Source organism: Centroberyx gerrardi, chromosome 13, assembly GCF_048128805.1.
Source record: "Centroberyx gerrardi isolate f3 chromosome 13, fCenGer3.hap1.cur.20231027, whole genome shotgun sequence".
Lineage (NCBI taxonomy): Eukaryota > Metazoa > Chordata > Actinopteri > Beryciformes > Berycidae > Centroberyx > Centroberyx gerrardi.
In genome coordinates, this window is record NC_136009.1 from 4,334,532 (window position 1) to 4,353,155 (window position 18,624).

General features: G+C 40.0%; 1 protein-coding gene across 2 annotated transcripts in view; it reads right to left on the reverse strand.

Annotated features, from left to right (window-relative positions):
• LOC139919832 (sickle tail protein homolog) overlaps positions 1–10,608 on the reverse strand; it is a 52,836-nt gene extending 42,228 nt beyond the window's left edge. The window contains exon 1 of one of the 2 annotated variants that reach the window (XM_071909688.2): positions 10,495–10,608. In XM_071909688.2, coding sequence (XP_071765789.1) covers positions 10,495–10,608 — 114 coding nt within the window. Of the gene's footprint in view, positions 1–7,189; positions 7,305–10,494 lie in introns of those variants that run through there. The other variant, XM_078287515.1, reaches the window with a different exon arrangement.
• Between the last annotated feature and the right edge of the window lie 8,016 nt (positions 10,609–18,624).

The window sequence follows — 18,624 nt, forward strand, 5'->3', positions numbered from 1 at the left end:
GTGTTAAGTCCTGTAGTAGCCGACACTGACACAGTGTTGTTAAATTGTGTAGATCATAATGTCTGAAAATGATTGCATCATCACCTTGGCTGACCACACACACACACACACAAACACATTCAGAGAGGCCCTTACACACACACACACGTTTAGCTTCACATCAGATCATAATGTTCACCCTTCCTGCCGACAGAGCTGTCAAACAAAACACACTCGCATACAGACGCATGAACAAACACACACCCAAGCATGCAGGCCAACATTAGACACTCATGCCAGCTTACACACATGCACTTAGCTGTCCACAGTAGCAACCGGCTATGGAGCACCATGCACCCATTTACAATCTGCTTCAGTAACAACTGCCAACACATTTTGACATCAACTACAAGACAGCTGTCAAATGAGATTTTACAAATAACCCTGACAAAATGCAGCTGTTGTGTTTTGGCTTAGAGCTGCATGCTTTGTTTACAAAGTAACTGTGTGTGTGTGTGTGTGTGTGTGTGTTTTCTTGTGCTTTTATCCTTTTAACAACCAACTGTCCTCACAAGGATAGAAAGATGAAGAAAAAGTAAGAACATTTAGGCCGGTCCTCACTTCTACAAGGGGCTAGTTTAGGGTGAGGGTTAAAGGAATACATCAGGTTTTTGGTAGATTGTTTAGCTTAGTGATGAGAACATACTGTACAGACAGTAGGCTCCATGCTAACACTTTAGCATACACTATGTTGAGTGACAGTAGGCTCCAGGCTAACTGTTTAACATACTCTACAGTATTTTGAGTGATAGTAGACCCCATGCTAACACTTTAGCATGCACTATGTTGAATGGTAGACTCCATGCTAATGCTTTAGCATGCACTACAGCATGTTGAGTGATAGTAGGCCACTAGCATTGCCTCTTAAGAAACTGAGAAGCGTTTCTATTTCTGTGCTGTTTGGAGTCATTTTATGCTACATTTTTGCCCTTTTTGGAACTCTAAAGAAATGGCCTCCACTCCAGCTGTGTTGGAGAAGGCTGGAATGAAGCTGCACCAGTGTTTCAACTGACATGGGTGTGAGTAAATAATGACAAAATTTTCATTTTTTCGGTGCTACGGAACTACTTTCCTGAGATCACAAACGTGTTTACAGCCGGCTTATTAAGTTGTTTGAGGAAAAAGTCGGCTGGCCCGGTGCATCACGATGATGAAATGTACTGCCCAGAGCAACGGCATGGCTCTTTGACGTGTTTTTAACCGTTTTTTTAATACAATGGATTTCTATAGCTGCTGGGACATGGCTGCATTGGGCACCGGCTACATGGACGAGACTTGTTGGCAAAACTATTATTATTATTATTGTTATTATTTGTTGACGGTAAGAAATGCATTAAAAAACACCAGCCTTATCCTTTAAGGTTAGTTTAGGGTTAGGACTTGGGTTTAAGGTCAAGGTTCATTAGGATTAGGTTGTGGTGTGTGTGTGTGTGTGTGTGTGTGTGTGTGTGTGTGTGTGAGCTGATCAGAGGTGACTGGGATGATGTGGCCCTGCCATGCGATGGGGTCCTGGATGCAGACAGCCTCATCGATGCATGCCGACTTATTTGATGTTTGCAAACTGACACATGCACAAATGTATGCACATACACACACACACACACACACACATACACACTAAGACTTGTACGCCTGCACAGACACACACACGTGCACATATAAACACTGAGTCACTGCATTTTAATGACAAGGTAGGCCGTTCCCGAGCTGCTCCCTGACACACTCGGCTGAATCATGCCCTATGGCTAGTAACCCACAGATTCACATTAGTCTCCGCTAGGCCGGGCTAGGCAAGCTTTCACTCTCATCACACAGAACACATGATTTGTTTTGCTGAGCCTTAGTCGATGCCATATGTTCTATAAATACACTACGGTTCGACTGATATGGGTTTTTGAAGGCTGAAAACGATACTTTTGGATTGAAACTACCGGTAGCCGATATTCAGTATCTTTTGCTCGAGTGCAGCCACTGTCTAGCCAGCCACCCTCAGTCAACACAGACTTGTCAAGACGTGTTGAATTATCCACCAAAGCGCATTAGAAAAGCACCGAGTCTCAAAGCTCCATAAAAACTATCAATGTAGTATCTCTTATCCAAAATCAGAAGATATATCTCTCTAGTGCAGTGAAAGCTGCACTGAAAGAGGGTTGCTGATATGGGTCTCTAAAGGCTAATACCAATTCCCATATTTTTGTATCAAAGCTGCCGATAGCCAAGATTTTGGGCCAATATTCAATATCTTTACATTTTTTAATGATTACATTAATACATTTGTGCAAAGAAAATCACATTTCATCCCAGGTTTTACGGACTATTTTTATGTAGCTGTGGTCTGGAAGGAACCTCCATCATATCAGAGGTGGATTTAAAGGTCCTATATTCTACACTTTCCAGTGTGTTATTTTATGTCTTGAGGTCCATTCAAAGCTGTGTGTGTGGTGTCATGTACCAAAAACACTCTCAATCCATTTTTACACCTTCATTTTCCAGCATCTCTCTGAGCCTTACCAAGAACAGGCTGTTTCTGTCGCTGTGTCTTTAAGGCTCATTAATATTAACGACCCTCTGTTCTGACTGGCTACCGTTTCAAGAGTGAAACGTGAGATACCGCAGACCCGGCAGCTACAGGTAGGGAAAACTCTCCGGTAATAAACAATGACAACCGCTCTTTGAAAAAAACACTTTGTTAGTCTATTATTTCTTACAAAAATGATAATGAGCGAACCTTAGTGACGCCACAAAGTTACAGAAGTCCAAACAGCTCGTTTAGAGGCTCGCTTTTCTAATATGGATTGTGTGGGTTTAGTTGCCGACCGTGCATTTTGATACTTTCACCATGTTTAGATAGACCATCCAACTCCTTTATAATCAAAGAGGCAAGGGAAATCCTATTTTACATGATATGGGACCTTTAATAATAGGCCAATATCGGCCCAATAGATTGGCAAAATGATATCCGTCTAACCCTACCACTGATCATTTAAAATGACTGCACTTGGCTCAAAGAGGAACCTCTCCTTGACGTTACAAGCTAGAAACGACGGGCTGACATGAAGCAAGACACTCGTGGATTGCCTGTAGCACTTGTTAGAGCTAAAACATGACGAATGCACACACTTGTTCCCCAACTTCAAAAGACCGCATGAAGTTTTGAGGCTGGCTAATTACAGAGCTGAGGATGAGTTGACAAGCTGACTGGCTGTCAAATTGCCTGCAATCTGACCAAAGAGCTGATGATGGTTTTTAGTGCCGTCACATGTAGTAGAGGTGGAGCCACAAAACATGAGTCACTCACTGAGTTCATAAGTTTTGGTGGTTAGATATGTGGGTTCCCAAGCCAACATTTTGAGGTACATTTTTTTTATACAGATGAGCAAAATTACCAACATTTATAACCAACAGTAGTTTCTTTTTCTACTCAGTGGCTCTTTGTTTTACCCATTTCTACTTTGTAATGTTGTCTGTGTATATTCCCCTTAAAATAATACAGTCTTCATGTGTTTGTTGAATGTATAGGTTCAAAATCCTTGGATTTTCTGTTGATATAGTTTGAGTTTCTGTAGGTGGCTACAGCTCCTTTCTTTGTCTGTTCAGCCATGGTGGCTATCACTGCTCATGCTAACTACCCAGTTCTTCTTCTGTTTATTCCAAACAAACCGGAAATGTAAAAGGCATCACTTCCTGTGTGGCAGGGGATTTTTCCCAGGAAAGACCAACCAGACACCAGGTGTTTAGAACAGCAAATGGAAAAGCTTTATGAACTGGATATAGGTTGAATCACTACTGTGTTATACCAATTGGTGATAGACAATAGCATAACAGAACAAATAGGACTATTTGTTGAAATAGGACAGAATGTATTACCTCTACCTGCAGAAGTAAAAAAAAATGCAACATGCACTTATATAAACACATTTTTAATGCTATTTTTCAATGCATCCATTAGGCCCGATGCTTAGCTAGACACACCACCATCCTGTACTATCTCAACGTCTTTTTTAAGATTGCAGCAACATCAAAAAACACTCTGTTGGTAAACACTACTTAAACAGAACTATGAACTCTGCCCTGCAGTGGGATACAACCACCGCCAAAAAGTCTGTTTCATATTTAAAAAGAGATATTTCACTTAGTTGTAATGTTTCTACTTTAAAGAGTTTGCCCAGGGCTGGGCTGTACTGGCAATACGTGGTATTTTAAATCAACAATGTAAACAACATCAAAGGTTTTGCCATTACTCAAAGTGAGTATTCAAAAAATATCCAAGTGCCTGCTGAAGAAAAATGAGAAAAACTCAACATGTCAGTATCTCACCGATAGATCTCACACAATGCTGCGTTTTACGTTTCCAGTTTGTTTGGAATAAACAGAAGAAGAACTAGGTAGTTAGCATGAGCAGTGATAGCCACCATGGTTGAACAGACAAAGAAAAGAGAAACTCAAACTGCATCAACACAAAATCCAAGGAAAAAGACGTCACAGTGCTGGACACAGGTGATCTGTGGAAAGTGCAGTGCAGAAACACCACAGCAATGAGCGCTGAGCACCAAAGATGGAGACTAAATTAAAAATTAAAAAACGAGGAACTCACAGATTACCGCTTTCCTCTTAAATATGTCAAGAGCTTTAGCATTTGCAGTGGCTTGATGAACATGACTTGGTGTGTGAGTGTAAAAGGTGAGACTCTAAAGGAAGTGTGAATTCTTTGTATCTAGACTGGAAAACCAACCTGTGGTTGTGCAACAGATTGTACAAGGGTTTGGTTTCAGAGATGCATTACAATATATCAGAGAAAATCCACCTTAAAATGGAATTAATATTCAATATGAATAGCAGAAGTGAGGCTGACTTTATGGACTCATAGAATGCTTCTTTGAATGTCTGCACCCTATGTCCGAACTTGAACTATTGACTTTTAACTCGGGTCTGAAAACAACAATGCACACCCTGTCACAGTTTCCTAGTCATTTCTCACTGAGGCAGATCCAGAAAGCGTCACTTGATTAAACAGGAAAGATTGGCTCTTGATAATGTACATAAACTAAACTTTCAAGATAACCAGATCAAGATCAATATTGTAACATTACATCCATTTGCTATTCTAAATAGACTGAGAGCATGCTTAAATGATTTCCTCAATAAAAATCTGCATAAAGTAAAGGATTTCAACATTTTAAAACTGTTCACTACCTCTGGACAGTCTCTTTACCGAGAAAAAAAGAAATCAGCACAGTACTGATCAGATTATTTCTATATCCAGCCCTAAACGAGTGTGCTTTACAAGATTATCCCATTGGACAACTTAGTTGTTAAATGATGATAACATGCATATGAAAATTATCCATGTGTCCCCGCTAGATCATTGGCTTTGGGGCTCCATGCACTCCATACACTATGTTGAATGATTGTAGGCTCTATGCTAACACTTTAGCATGCACAATGTTTAGTGATAGTAGACTCCACGCTAACACTGTAGCATACACTATGTTGAGTGATACCAGGCTCCATAAGTCTTTAGCATACACTATGTTGAGTGATATTAGGCCCACTATCACTCAACATAGTGTATACTAAACTGTTAGCATGGAACATCGAAGCCAATGATCTACCATGGGACAAATGGATGATTTTGGTGTCTATGTTCACCAGCGGTATGATTTACCAAAACCTCACTGTATTCCTTTAAAACCTGGCCCAGCACACATGCTGTGAACCAAACCTGGGATAAAGGCAGCTGCAAAGGCCAGGACTGTATCAGTTTGCTCCAGTAGGCCTTTCTTTGATGTCTAATAGTGGTCAGATGCCAAACTGAGGCCATGCAGGGGCCATTATACGCTCTGTCAGCTTTGGTGCAGTGCCAGGCCTTTGAAATGGACCTGGCACTGGTTTCGCTCTCCGCCCCAACACAATACTATTGCATACAGACACTCAGAATGGACAACAGGTGGGTGAAGGGATGAGGTAAAAGAGAGGGAGGGAGAGAGAAAGAGAGAGAGAGAGAGGGGGGGGGGGGGGGGGAGGTTAAAAACAAAAGTAGAAATTAGAAAGTAAGGGGAGAAGGTAAAGGCTGAAACAAAGAAAGAGAGAAAGAGGAGACTTCGTAATGTCAAGCTTTACTTTTAAAAAAATCTACTTGTCCCAGTAGTCAGTGCAGGGTTCTGCCTACATTTTGGACTTGCCAGGCACTTCAATTGAATCCTCTCCAAGTCGCACAATATATATATATTCGTGATGTTGTTGTTTTTTCTATTTAAACCAGTCTTTTGCTCAGGTGTGGCACATCTGGAACCCATGGGACTCCGTAGGTTGACTTGCTCTACCTAGTGTCTTCGATGGTAAGACCCTAGCTACGGTAGGCTATGTGCGGTTCTATGGACAGAAAGTCACACCAAACTCCATTCAATAATCTAACAAAGTAATGTGGTCTTGCTTATCAGCAAAAATATAATATAATATATAATATACCATGTAATACAACACATCTTCTGTATTTGTAGGGGCCACTTTTCGATTCGGCATACATATAATCCACCAAGTAGCACTATATTTCAATAAAATCTCAATGGTGCACATGCTCGCTACCGCCCACCACGGTGTATTTTGCTGAAAAAAGATGGTGGGAGCCAATAATAAAAGTCGTAATTTTATTCAAATAAATGATGTTTGATGTATTGTATGCAAGCCGAATGGAAGAGTGGCTCCTAAAGATTCGAAAAGTTCCACATTATATTCTACCAGTTTGTGCGTTTGCCGATAGTCAAGCAAAATTAAACTGCCAGATTTTTGAATGGAGTTTGGCGCGCCGGTCTCTCCTTGCGAGAGATGACGGCATGTATTGGGGCTGGGTAGACATAACACCCGCTGAACTGTGATGTGTTGAGAGAGTGGGCTCCTTAAGACAACTGTAGTCCGTTTACATTGGCTCTAAGCAAACAAGGAATTAATAATAGCTTCTTGCGCTTTAACGCTAGTTGAAGCTATGCTAACCACATTTTTCTTTAACACGTTTAAACTTCACTGGTTTAAGAACTACTCATGTGACAGATAAACACAGTTGTGCACACAGTTTCCTTTTAAACAACACCAAAGAAAAGAAAAAAAATGACAGTGGAACACACTATTAAAGTAGCAGTTTCAATAAGCTTACCGGAGTGAGAAATGTGCAGTGCGGACGTCGATTCAAATTGCAATAGCTCTGTTTTTTGGGTGTAAAATCCAATATCAGCGCTTCAAGTTGATTTCAAGTTTCCTCTCTCTCTCTCTCTCTCTCTCTCTCTCTCTGTCTCTCTCTCTCTCTCTCTCTGTATCTATCTATCTCTCTTAGGATCAGGTGCATTGAAACAAAACCCCACCTTTCTCTCTCTCTCTCTCTCTCTCTCTCTCTCTCTATCTCTATCTCTCGCTCTCTCACACACATCAGGTGCACTATTACAACAAAACTCCACCTCAGCAAATAATGCTGGCCTTACCAGTCTGACTAGCAGAACAGTCCAACTTGTTAACTTTATGACACTGCAGCAACTCACTTATTCACAGTGAGTCAGGAGACCTCCCCCGCCTCCCCCAATAATTAAAAGAATATCATGGAAACCAATATATTGTTACAACATCAAAAGTGCATTTTATAGACCATAACTGACTTTTTCTAAATGTTACCACTTTATTGAAATAATAAAAGCTTTATCTTTGTCTTCAGGATACACACACATGTGCATGCATATACAGTCAGACACGCAAACACACACACACACACACACGCGCGCGCGCGCGCACACACACACACACACACACACACACACACACACACACACACACACACACACACACAGAGAGAGAGAAAAAGGCCATACCCAGTCACTTAAAGACAATAAATTGAGATGTTGGAAGCCTTCTCTTTCCCAAGGTGATATGGATAAATACAAGGTTTGACCATTCCATGAACACCAATACATGTTAATTTTCAATACTTCATTTCAAAATGTCTCATAGGTTATATTTTGCAGAAATTATCTATTAAACATGATGCCCACTGTAAATAATTAAGAAGCCAAAATAGGGAATTGGAAAGACGAGGAAAGCTTTTTCTCTGCCTTATCTTCATTGGAAGAGGAAACAAGAAGATCAGGTGGACAAATGTACTGTATCTGGGTTCATCCATCTTGTTACTTTTCCACATTATAATAATAATAAACTTTATTTATGTAGCACTTTTCAAAACTAAGTTACAAAGTGCTTCACGTCAGAAAATATCTACTTTGTCTTCACCACTAGAGGGCAAAAGCTGGGAAAATCCAACTTCTGACATAGAGTTTTTTTTTCATTTTGAGCATGACCAGGAAGGTAGTGCACAAATTTGCTCTGGAAGCTGTCATTATCACATCTGTGTTATCAAATGATGATTCTACAACTTCCAAACTCAATTTGAGAAAAGCGGCTTCAGAGGCTGGAGCTCAGATGTCTGTCGCAGCAAATTCAGAGAGCCGTTTTTCCACATCTTCCCAGCTTCCCAGCTCTGCTCCTGTGGATCCTCTTGCCACCACAACTTTAACTGCACAAGAGGATTACTCACCTTCTAAAGCTGGTGAGCTGGCCTCAGATAGGCTCAGATAGCAGACCCAGACTCCACTGCTAAGTTCCCCAATGATGTTCCAGTGGATCCCTTTGCCACCACAAGTTTGGAAGTACAAGTGGTTTCCACAGCTACACAGTGAGTCAACCAAAAAGGTTTCTCTATCAAACCATCATCTCATTACATTTACCATTTACCACAACAGTGTGAATTGGTCTTAATGGCTTGCAGGCTTCCACAGCAGACCATGTCTCCATTTCATAAATTCCCACCTCTAATCATGTTGCCATTATGTATAAAAGGGCATTTTACATTATGCAAACAGGTTCTAATTGAACTCAACTCGCAACCAAGCAGGCTGCCAGAGCTTCAGTCAAGGCTGACTACCACAACTTGTTAAATCCTACTGCTGCCACTGTGGTTGTGAAGAAGAATCCCACTTTCTCCAAAACTGAGTTAAAAAATCACTGCTCTAGTGGTTCTCAACTATATGCCATCAAACCAAACAATACACTAACTGATTTCACAGATTTGTATAACTTCAATCAGAGAGGGGGAATTAATTGGTTGGAGTGAAAACCTGCAGACTCTTGGGCCTCGATGGCAACCACTGACTGAGGTTGCAACCAAACAGTTCAAATGTCTCCTCCAAACTATGTGCCTGGCATTTTGGCTGCGGTGTGTTTTGTGGCGCTGGGAGCTCCAAGTTGATTATGTCTCAACTTTAGCAGTGCTGCGCATTACATCAATGTGAAAAAAGTCCTTGAAAGAGGAACTGTTGGTGGAGCTCTTGTTTCTGTTACCAGCTGCACTTTGCATTTGAGCAGGAGAAAAAAGCCTTTGATCTGATCACGGCCTTACACAGCTTCTTCCTAGGTTGCCATTGAGTAACATCCCTCACAACCTCTTGCCATTAAGCAGGTTACAAAAAATACCAAAACAAGGATCCTTGCTTGTTTGCCCAGTTTGCCGGAAGTTTCTTCTAAGCAGGATGCCAAAGCAGACCAAGAAACTGGTGTGCAACTTCCACCTGTACTTGTCTGGTACTTATCAAATGACGGTTCTACAACTTCCAAAGATGATTTCAGCACACTGACTTTGGAGTTTACCACAAATCACAGTGATCCAGGACGTCGTCACACCACAACTTCTCAGCTCTACTCCTGTGGACCTTCTGGCCACCCCAACACTGACCACAAAGGAGGATTATTCATCTTCTAAAGTTAGTGTGAGAGATCCGGAGACAGCGTACAGTATGTGGCCAAGCAGGCTGTCAAAGCACCCCCAGACTCCATTATCAAACTTCCCATCTGTATTCTGCTGGATCCACTTGACACCATAACTACAGCAAACAGATGCTGATACCAAGCAGATTGCCAGAGCAGAACAGAAGACGACCAGACCACAGCTTCTTACTTCTGTACCTGTAGAACGTTTGATCTCCACATGTACCAAAAATGATTCTTTCAAAGACAGAAATTGCTGTCATCGTTTTTGAATGATGTTTCAATGGCATTTCTGCTTTACAATTGAATGTATAATAGAGAGAGAGGAAAGACGGGAGAGAGACAGGATGATGTGAGGAAGGTCCTGTGATCCCTTGTGAACTTAAATTTGAACCCATGACATTGCAGGGATACTGCATGTGCTTTAGTTCCAACAGCCACAGCCATGACTAACTTCTATGGAATTTAGCTCTCCAACATTTTCATAAAGACCCAGAAAACTAGAATAGAAAACTAGTCAACATTATAAAAACTAGCCCAGATTACTGGACTACTCAGGTCTAAAGATTTCAAGTGTTTTGAACCTGAGCACCCTCAAACCATAGCAGTTAAGTGAGAAATTCAACCTGACATTGGGGTATGCTCCATGGATCTCACCTGCTCCCTCATACGTTCCTGGTGCCCCATGATAACTGCAGCATGGTGGGGGTACCGCTGCCTCAGGTGGTCCAGGAACACCTCCTTCTTTCTCTCCACGTCCGAGTGCTGCATCATCAGGCCGTCCAGCTCGCTGTCCCCGCCGCCAGCGCCTGCCGCGGCGTAGCGTCGAGGTAAGGTGCTGGGCGAGCGCGGGGGCGAACCGTAGAGACCGAAGTCGGCGTTGGAGAGGAGGCTGTTGTTGGTGTGCTGTTTCTTCTGGAGCAAACGCTCGGTGCTGCTGTCCACAGCGGTAGAAGAAGAGGAGGAGACTCTGGACGGAGAGTTTCCTGGGTCTGGGTGAGATGGACGAAGGAGGAGAGGGAGGAGAGGACAAGAGAAGACAGAAGCAGAGAGGAGAGAAAAAAACAGATATGGAAGGGTGAGATTTATAGCTATACAATTTTCGTCGGTGGCCCCAAATGGCAGCAAGAGAACTTTAATACCCAGAAATCATGTGCGATTGCTTTCGACCAAAGGATACCAAAGGGGCAAGAGAGGTAGAACATGAATAAAAACAAAAAGTGGAAGCATCTTCCTTTGAGATAACTTGATACCACCTACTCTGTCAGCAGTCTGCATTGTTTTCCATTTGTCAGTCTCATGGGTTTAACTTGACCGTTCTACACTGGAATGAGTAATGCTATTGTACTCAGTTTGACCCCACTGTTTATAGTGTGTGTGTGTGTGTGTGTGTGTGTGTGTTTGTGTGTGTATGTCTGTGAGCACAGTCACTTTGCACTGTTACTCTGCAATTGTGAAGTAGGGCCTTTTTTCTGCAAGATGAACGCAAATTGCACATAATGGCTGTGATTATGTGTGTGTGTGTGTTTGTGTGTGTGTGTGTGTGTGTGAACTCTACGTGTACTCTGCATGTGTTGGCACACAGAGTACAAACATGGCTATGATTCCTGAGGAAATATACAGATAACAGGATGCATCAGCTATTTCTCAATTCAATAACTGTAGAATATACTAATCATTTTGGTATAGAAAGAGGGCCTGTGTATTTGTCTGTATGAATGTCTATGTGTGTATGCGCCCATGCGTTGATGTGTGTGTGTGTGTGTGTGTGTGTGTGTGTAAGTGTGTGCGCGTAATAAGGGGGGGACAATATGCAGCTCTGCAGATGATGGGAACAACAGATTTAGGCAGGCTAAAAATACAACAAAAACATCCATTCATCCATTCAGCTTCACACAGCACATACACACATACACCCATACACACATGTGGGAAAATATTATCTCTGGTAAGCTACAGTATGAGCATGTTATTGTATGATTTTATGTATCATTGTCCAAGGCATCTATAATCCTATTCTATTTATTCACGCGGCGGCCATATTTGATTTATGTATATGTGAGAAACACTATGTGTAAGACTGGAGGCAGATGGAAACAGACTCAATCTGTCTTTGGAGAAAAATTTAAAATGTACATCAAAATTAGCTTTGAATATCCTTGAGAAAGCATAACTGGAGGCCAAATTATCCAAGAAGGTCTAAATAAAAGGCTAACTAGCTCAGTAGCTGTCAATTAACTCTGATTCTATGCTATTTGGTTAGCATGTTAATGTAGTTAAGTAGCAATCAATAGACTCTGATGCTATGCTATGTGGTTAGCAAGCTAGCGTTAACTGTAGGCTACATTACAATGGGAAAACCATGAATGCACCATCTAATATTATGGATTCCTCCATGTTGGATTTTTTCCTCAGATGTCAACACGCCAAACAAAACTTGTTTCTACTGGCTGGCCAAATTCGCAGGTTCACAGTTCATCAAATTTGAACTCAGCATGAAGGAGAAGCGTGAAATCGTTTTGCAAACGGAAGTGATTGTTTTTATCCGTCCATCGCGTGGTTTTCAATTGACGTCAATGGGAAAGGAAGCGAAGCGAATTTCCGCGTAGGTTCGTGCTAGTGTGACCACACCTTTGGACCTAGTTAGTTTGGAGATAAATGTAACATTGACAACACGATGTAGCTGACTGTTAACATTAGCTAACATTATGGATCAACATCATGGATTTTTCCTTCAAATCAGCATCTCTCCACCATATCAAAGGATGATTTTGGTTGTATGTATGTAAAAAAATTTGTCCAAAGACCGGTTGAGGTTGTTTCCATCTGCCTGTCGCTGTCTTCCGCATTGTTTCCCACCCCGAGTATTACGTAAATAAAAAATGACCGCCATGCGAATAAAGCAAATTGCATCATGTACTGTATAAATACACCAAACACAGACAAACCAACAAATATTTTAGATTCAGTAGAATTTAGTATGACTGTAGAAAGAATGACTGCTGAGCCTTGTGAGCTCTAAGAGGACTCGTGAAACACAGAACAATCGTAGGTTTTCAGACAGACAGAAAGGCAAATAATGTCCATATATCTTATCTCCTTTCCCCGTCGTCTGGATACAGCAGATTATAGTTATTTGATACTTCTTGTGGCTAAATCCTCCTCCCTAAAAACTGCTGTCTGGAGTCAGATGGACACTTACAGTACAGAGCAGTGTTTCACATCATTTATTATAACAGTGGTGGTTGAGGCTAATTTCTGGTTTTGGCGTCTGTCACTGTTGGTTCTAGTTTTGGCTCTAGTGCAGATTGTAGCACTGGAGCAGTTCTTATTCAGGTATTTGTTTATGGCAATTCTAAGTAATTGTTAATAATTCTGAGCACTGGACCTATTATTGTCGGTCAGTGTTTTGAGGGGACATTGGACTAAATTGCATGTTTTTATTTTTTTGTACATTTTCTCTAGCAACAGTGGTAGTTTTGCTATTCTGGGGGGAAGACAAACTAGTATGGTCACTAGTGGGAAACAGCTGTGGAAAAAATGTGTTTTATTATTATTATTTTTAAATGTATCATGTTTTGTCTTAGATGAAGCATGTCTTTCAGCCACAAAAGAACAAGGGAGGATGCTGTAAACAACCAAGACATGAAAGTAAATGAAAACATTTATGATTGTTTTGGACTCTATAGAGGCAGTGCAATATGAGGAAAACTATGGATAAGAGTGTGAAAATGCTTTGCTGTCTTCATTCGATTATAAAAGATATCTGTTCCTGCAGGTTTCATAGATCTGTATGTCTAAGCAATCACCTTTTTACTTTTTTGTGTAACAGTGTTCCTCTGTTGATCTGCATTACTATGTTCAGGATGTCAGTGTGTTCTCAAATTGTATATACAGCGGAGAAATCAGATAGTTGCCCTGGATCCAGATTTTGCATGGCTTGGTAAATTTCAAGACCAGCAAAGCATGTGGAACCATAAAGTCAGGTGTGTGTGTGTGACACTGTACATTTTATATAGCCCACGGATTAAGAATTACAAATATTTCAACTTTTTGTCAAATTTTGTAGACCCAAGAAGTTCTCCTTACCAAGGATTCTCAAACGTTTTCCAGTTGTAGAACTGTCTACAGTGTAGGTGGGGAGATAACAGTGGTGAAACCTACTGTATGATTAGAATAGTCATCTTTTCTAGTGAATTAAATTACTTCACTTAATAATTGACAATTAATTCATTTAATGGTTATCTTGACCAGTGCTACAATCTACCAAAAACTTGGTGTATTTCTTTACGATTTAATAACTTTGAAAAACCTTCATAATGCTAACAGGTATGAAGAAAGACTGGTAGCAAACACACGACATGCCTCCATATCTCCCCCCAAACCAACATACACGGCTGAGGGCATTGTATACTCTAAGTATGTGGTTGGACAAAATAATTACCATAGTCCAAATGCCAATCCTCTGTCTCAGGCAGTCAGTGAATAGCCCTAACTGCTGTTTACCGCTCCATCCACTGTGACTGATGCTGTCCACATTGCTGTGTGACGTTTTACATTCATACACCTCCAGGCTGTAATATAGGCTGCACACACACAAATATACAAACACACATACACTGCAAAAAATTACAACCACGCAAGTGATTTTGACTTATTTCAAGATATTTTGTTGTTTCACGATACTGTATGCTTTGTTTCCTAGAAAATTACACTAAAGAAATCTATAAAAACTGGAAACTGGATTTAAGACCATCTTAACTCTATTTAATTTTCTTGCTTTCAATTTTCATGAAAGTCAGAAAAATTGCTAAAGCCAACAAATTTATCAGCTGGTTCACTGATAATTTGATTGTAATTTTTTGCAGTGCCCAAAAATGTACATGTCTTCTGCACACTCACACACACACACACACACACACACACAGAGCTTCATCAGGCTGACATTCTGAGCTGTCCTGGAGGTTTGTTTTCTGTAATGAGGGCACTTGGTGGCTGGTCGAATGGAAAATGACTTTTAAAACGTAGCTGGAAGGACCCGTTTGGTGGTGTGTATATGACTGTGTGTGTGTGTGTGTGTGTGTGTGCATGTGTGTTTGCTTGTGACAAAACACCCATACAAAGTTTAGCCATCACTATGACTATCATCATCAGCATCACTGTCATCCTCCGTGTTGGGTGGTAATCATTAGATGACATAATCAGATTTTTAAAAAATATATAATGCATCTCTTATCAAGCAGGAGATTTTATTTGACTACAATTACTTCTATCGCAGAAATCGCAGTTGCATTTGGAGTTTCCTGAATTTAAATTCGATCTTTGGAAGTTAGATTAGCTTCCCTGCTAATAGCCCCGCCCTATTTGAAAAGCAGAATCATTTAGAGCCATGTGACTTCCCACTCTTGTCCTTGTTGTGTGACATGAACCGAAGTGATCAGAACAGAACAGACATCAGCTGACCACTTAACAAGAGAAAAGTCGTTTTCCACCAAGGAATGGAGAACATTGCTCTATCACAGATGTTTCATGCATAAAACCCATGACCAAACTGTACCAGAAAAACAATAAAACAATTATACCAAGAGCTGGGAATGGTGTAGGACTGCCAACTTATGCTACCATCATACAATGCCAGACGAAATTCCCATCTTCTTCATGAGATGGATTTACTCTGGACCCCGACTGGTGTCCTTTCTGCTCAGCCATAGCCACTTCAGAATGCTTTGTGGTCTGCTGTAAACCCTCAGCATGACTCCCTAACTCCCTGAGTAAACTAACTGATAGAAATCGGTGTGTCTAAAATTCTTCCCATAGCACAACAAGCTTTAAAAAGTAAGTAGAAGTAGAAGTAAAATGACTAAAAAGAAGGAGAGGTTTACTGAACACTGTCATGCACTTAATTGTCTTTGAGCAAAGATCATTAAGCTTTAGTTCCTATGACAAGCCCTTCTCCCCAGAAATGAATGCATTACCTGTTTTGGAGTGGCTTGTATGAATAATTTAAGGATCAATATTTGGATTCCTTTTGAGCACATATCAGCAAACTACAGCATCATTAAGAGAGATGAAAATCCAGATGAACTGTTTTAATCTAGATGCCAGATTTCAGATTTCAAATAAAACATGTTCAAGTAAAAGTAGGAGTATAGTAGAAGTAAAAGTAAAGACTTTAAAACTCAGAAAAGCTGTTTTAGGCTAAAATCTACTCAAGTACAGTGAATACAGAAGCTGAAATGAGTTACTTCTAATATGGAGCCAAAAGTCATCTAAAAAGAAACTGGTTTGGTTTCACAGACAAGTAATCAATTATCAGCTCACATTACATTTTAATCTTCCTAACACTGACATTTCAATCATCATTATCATCACTATCATCATCCTCATCCTCATCAGGCTCTCAGGTCACACAGTCTGCAGCAGAATCACATTGTGTAACATTAAGATGGAGCCTGAAGCCTGAGTCCACTGACATTAAGTGGAGGCACCACAGGGGGAAATGGTGATTTTCGCTGGATTGGTCAATTTTGAAATATTCTAATATTTTGCTTCTATATCAACTCTAGTTTCAGAAGATATACAAAACAATCATCAAAAACAACTATAAGTGGTTAATTTATGTTTTTATACCAACTGAGTCAAGTACACCAAGGACCAAAAAAAATCCCCACTTTTTTCAATTTAACAATTAACATTTTTTAATTAATTAATTGTGAATTTATGTTGATTAATTGTGAACAATTAATTAACAATTAACAGTTTAACAATTGAATATGGCCACCCAATTTGACCTGCTGCTTCTTAACAAAAGTCTGGTACGTTATAGGAGCTTCTTTACATATGTCATGGCATTTCTATTTTATGGGGTATCTTTCATGAAAAAAATCATATATTTATTTATTTCATTTTTTTCAAATATTTGGTTAATAATTCTTCAAATCCTTATGCAAATTACCAACTATTTACCTATTCATCAGAATCAAACACAAAAATTAATTTGAATATGTTAACAACAACATTAATAAAAGTCCACATTCAACATATAAAAGTGTTTTTTTCTATTGCCCTGCGGTGCTTCACCTTACGAAGTCACAAAACAAGAAACACCATGTCCATGAATGGTAGGAAAATGAAATGAGGTCAGAGTGTTGTAGGAAAGAATCCATCAGGTCCTTCTTGAGGTCATCGACCCAACAGGTGACCTCATGGCTCTGGGCAGCATGCAACTACAGTCCTCCTTCCTGCTTTGAACAATTCATGGGGAAGCCCTTCCTTCTCTGCAATGCACAGATGGAACCATCATCATCCCACTATTGGCCTTCATACCAGAAGGAAGGGTATACCCAGAGGTCATGTGTCTTGAACGCATGTATTGAAGAAATGAACTGAATGAAAAAAACATGGTGAATTCCATACACATTTTGTATCCCAAAGTTAGAGAAACCCACTTCAAAATTTACCCCTGCAATCATATTTTATCTAGATATTGAAGATGTGTGTTCATTTTGTAAAGATAAAGAGATGTTTTATGATATTATGTTTGATATAGCACATTTTTAGACATACACTTTTTTTTAAAAATCTATACCTATATGCCATATTTTTTAATTGAAGTTTGAAGAAATCTTGTTAATTCACTCACACTGATAATTGATGATAATTGAAATAAAATACTGTTAGACTACTATAACAAAATACCTTAAAGCTATACTGTTGTTTCAGCCTGTCCTTTTATATATTTGTATATATTGTTTCCCTTACCTTATTTATTAATTTCATGCTTGCACTCTTGTTTACTGTAATGATGTAGTATTTCTTTATTTTTATTTTTGTATTATTATTATTATTGTTATTAGTAGTAGTAGTAGTAGTAGTAGTAGTCGTAGTAGTAGTAGTAGGAAATGTTGTTGTTCATTCTTGGGCTACATTAGGTGTACAGAGAAACATAAACACACACAAACACAGTTTTTTTTGTTCTTAAGTAACAGAAGGGGGTGTCAGGCTGAATATCTTGGAGGATATCCTCTGTCCTGCACCAGCACAGCTGCTGGAGGAACAGTCTGTGTGTGTGTGTGTGTGTGTGTGTGTGTGTGTGTGCGTGTGTGTGTATGTGCGTGTGTGTGCGTGTGTGTGTGGAGAGAATGGAGAGAAATAGGAAAGAGAGAGAACGACAGAGGAAAAAAGAGACCGACAGAAGGGAAAAAATAAAATGTGTGTGAAAGAGGGGCAATGTTGCTCCGTTTTGTTTTCCAGCCACTAAATAGAAGGGAAGATCCCAGTGTGACAGAGGAGAGGAAGAGGGTGGGGCCTGGTACACCGGGGTCAAGCTGGTTAATGTTTTGTCCAGAGAGCAGCTGGCCTCGCCTGCCTTGTACTCAACACACCAAGCACAGCATCATCCAGTATAAACCATCTCTAACCAAATCCAGAAGTCTGTTTTGCCCTCCTATACTTTAAAAAAAGATGAAAAATGATTAAAAAATAAAAAAGATTATGTCAAAATCTATGTTTCCAACTTCAAATATTCATGGTGTGCATCGTATGTAGTTAGTTATATGAAAATAGGGTCTTTTAAAGCAAAAAATCATAATATTAATGCTACACTGCAAAAAAATCTCCATCTTAACAAATCATTTAGTCTATTATTGAGTCCTAAAATCCAAATTTTCTTAAAACAAGTGAAAAAAATCTACCAGTGGGGTGAGAAAATTTCACTTGTTTCCAATGCAGCTTCACTTGTTTCAGGAATTTTCTAGAAATGAGTGTCAGTCTGTTGAAACAAGTCAG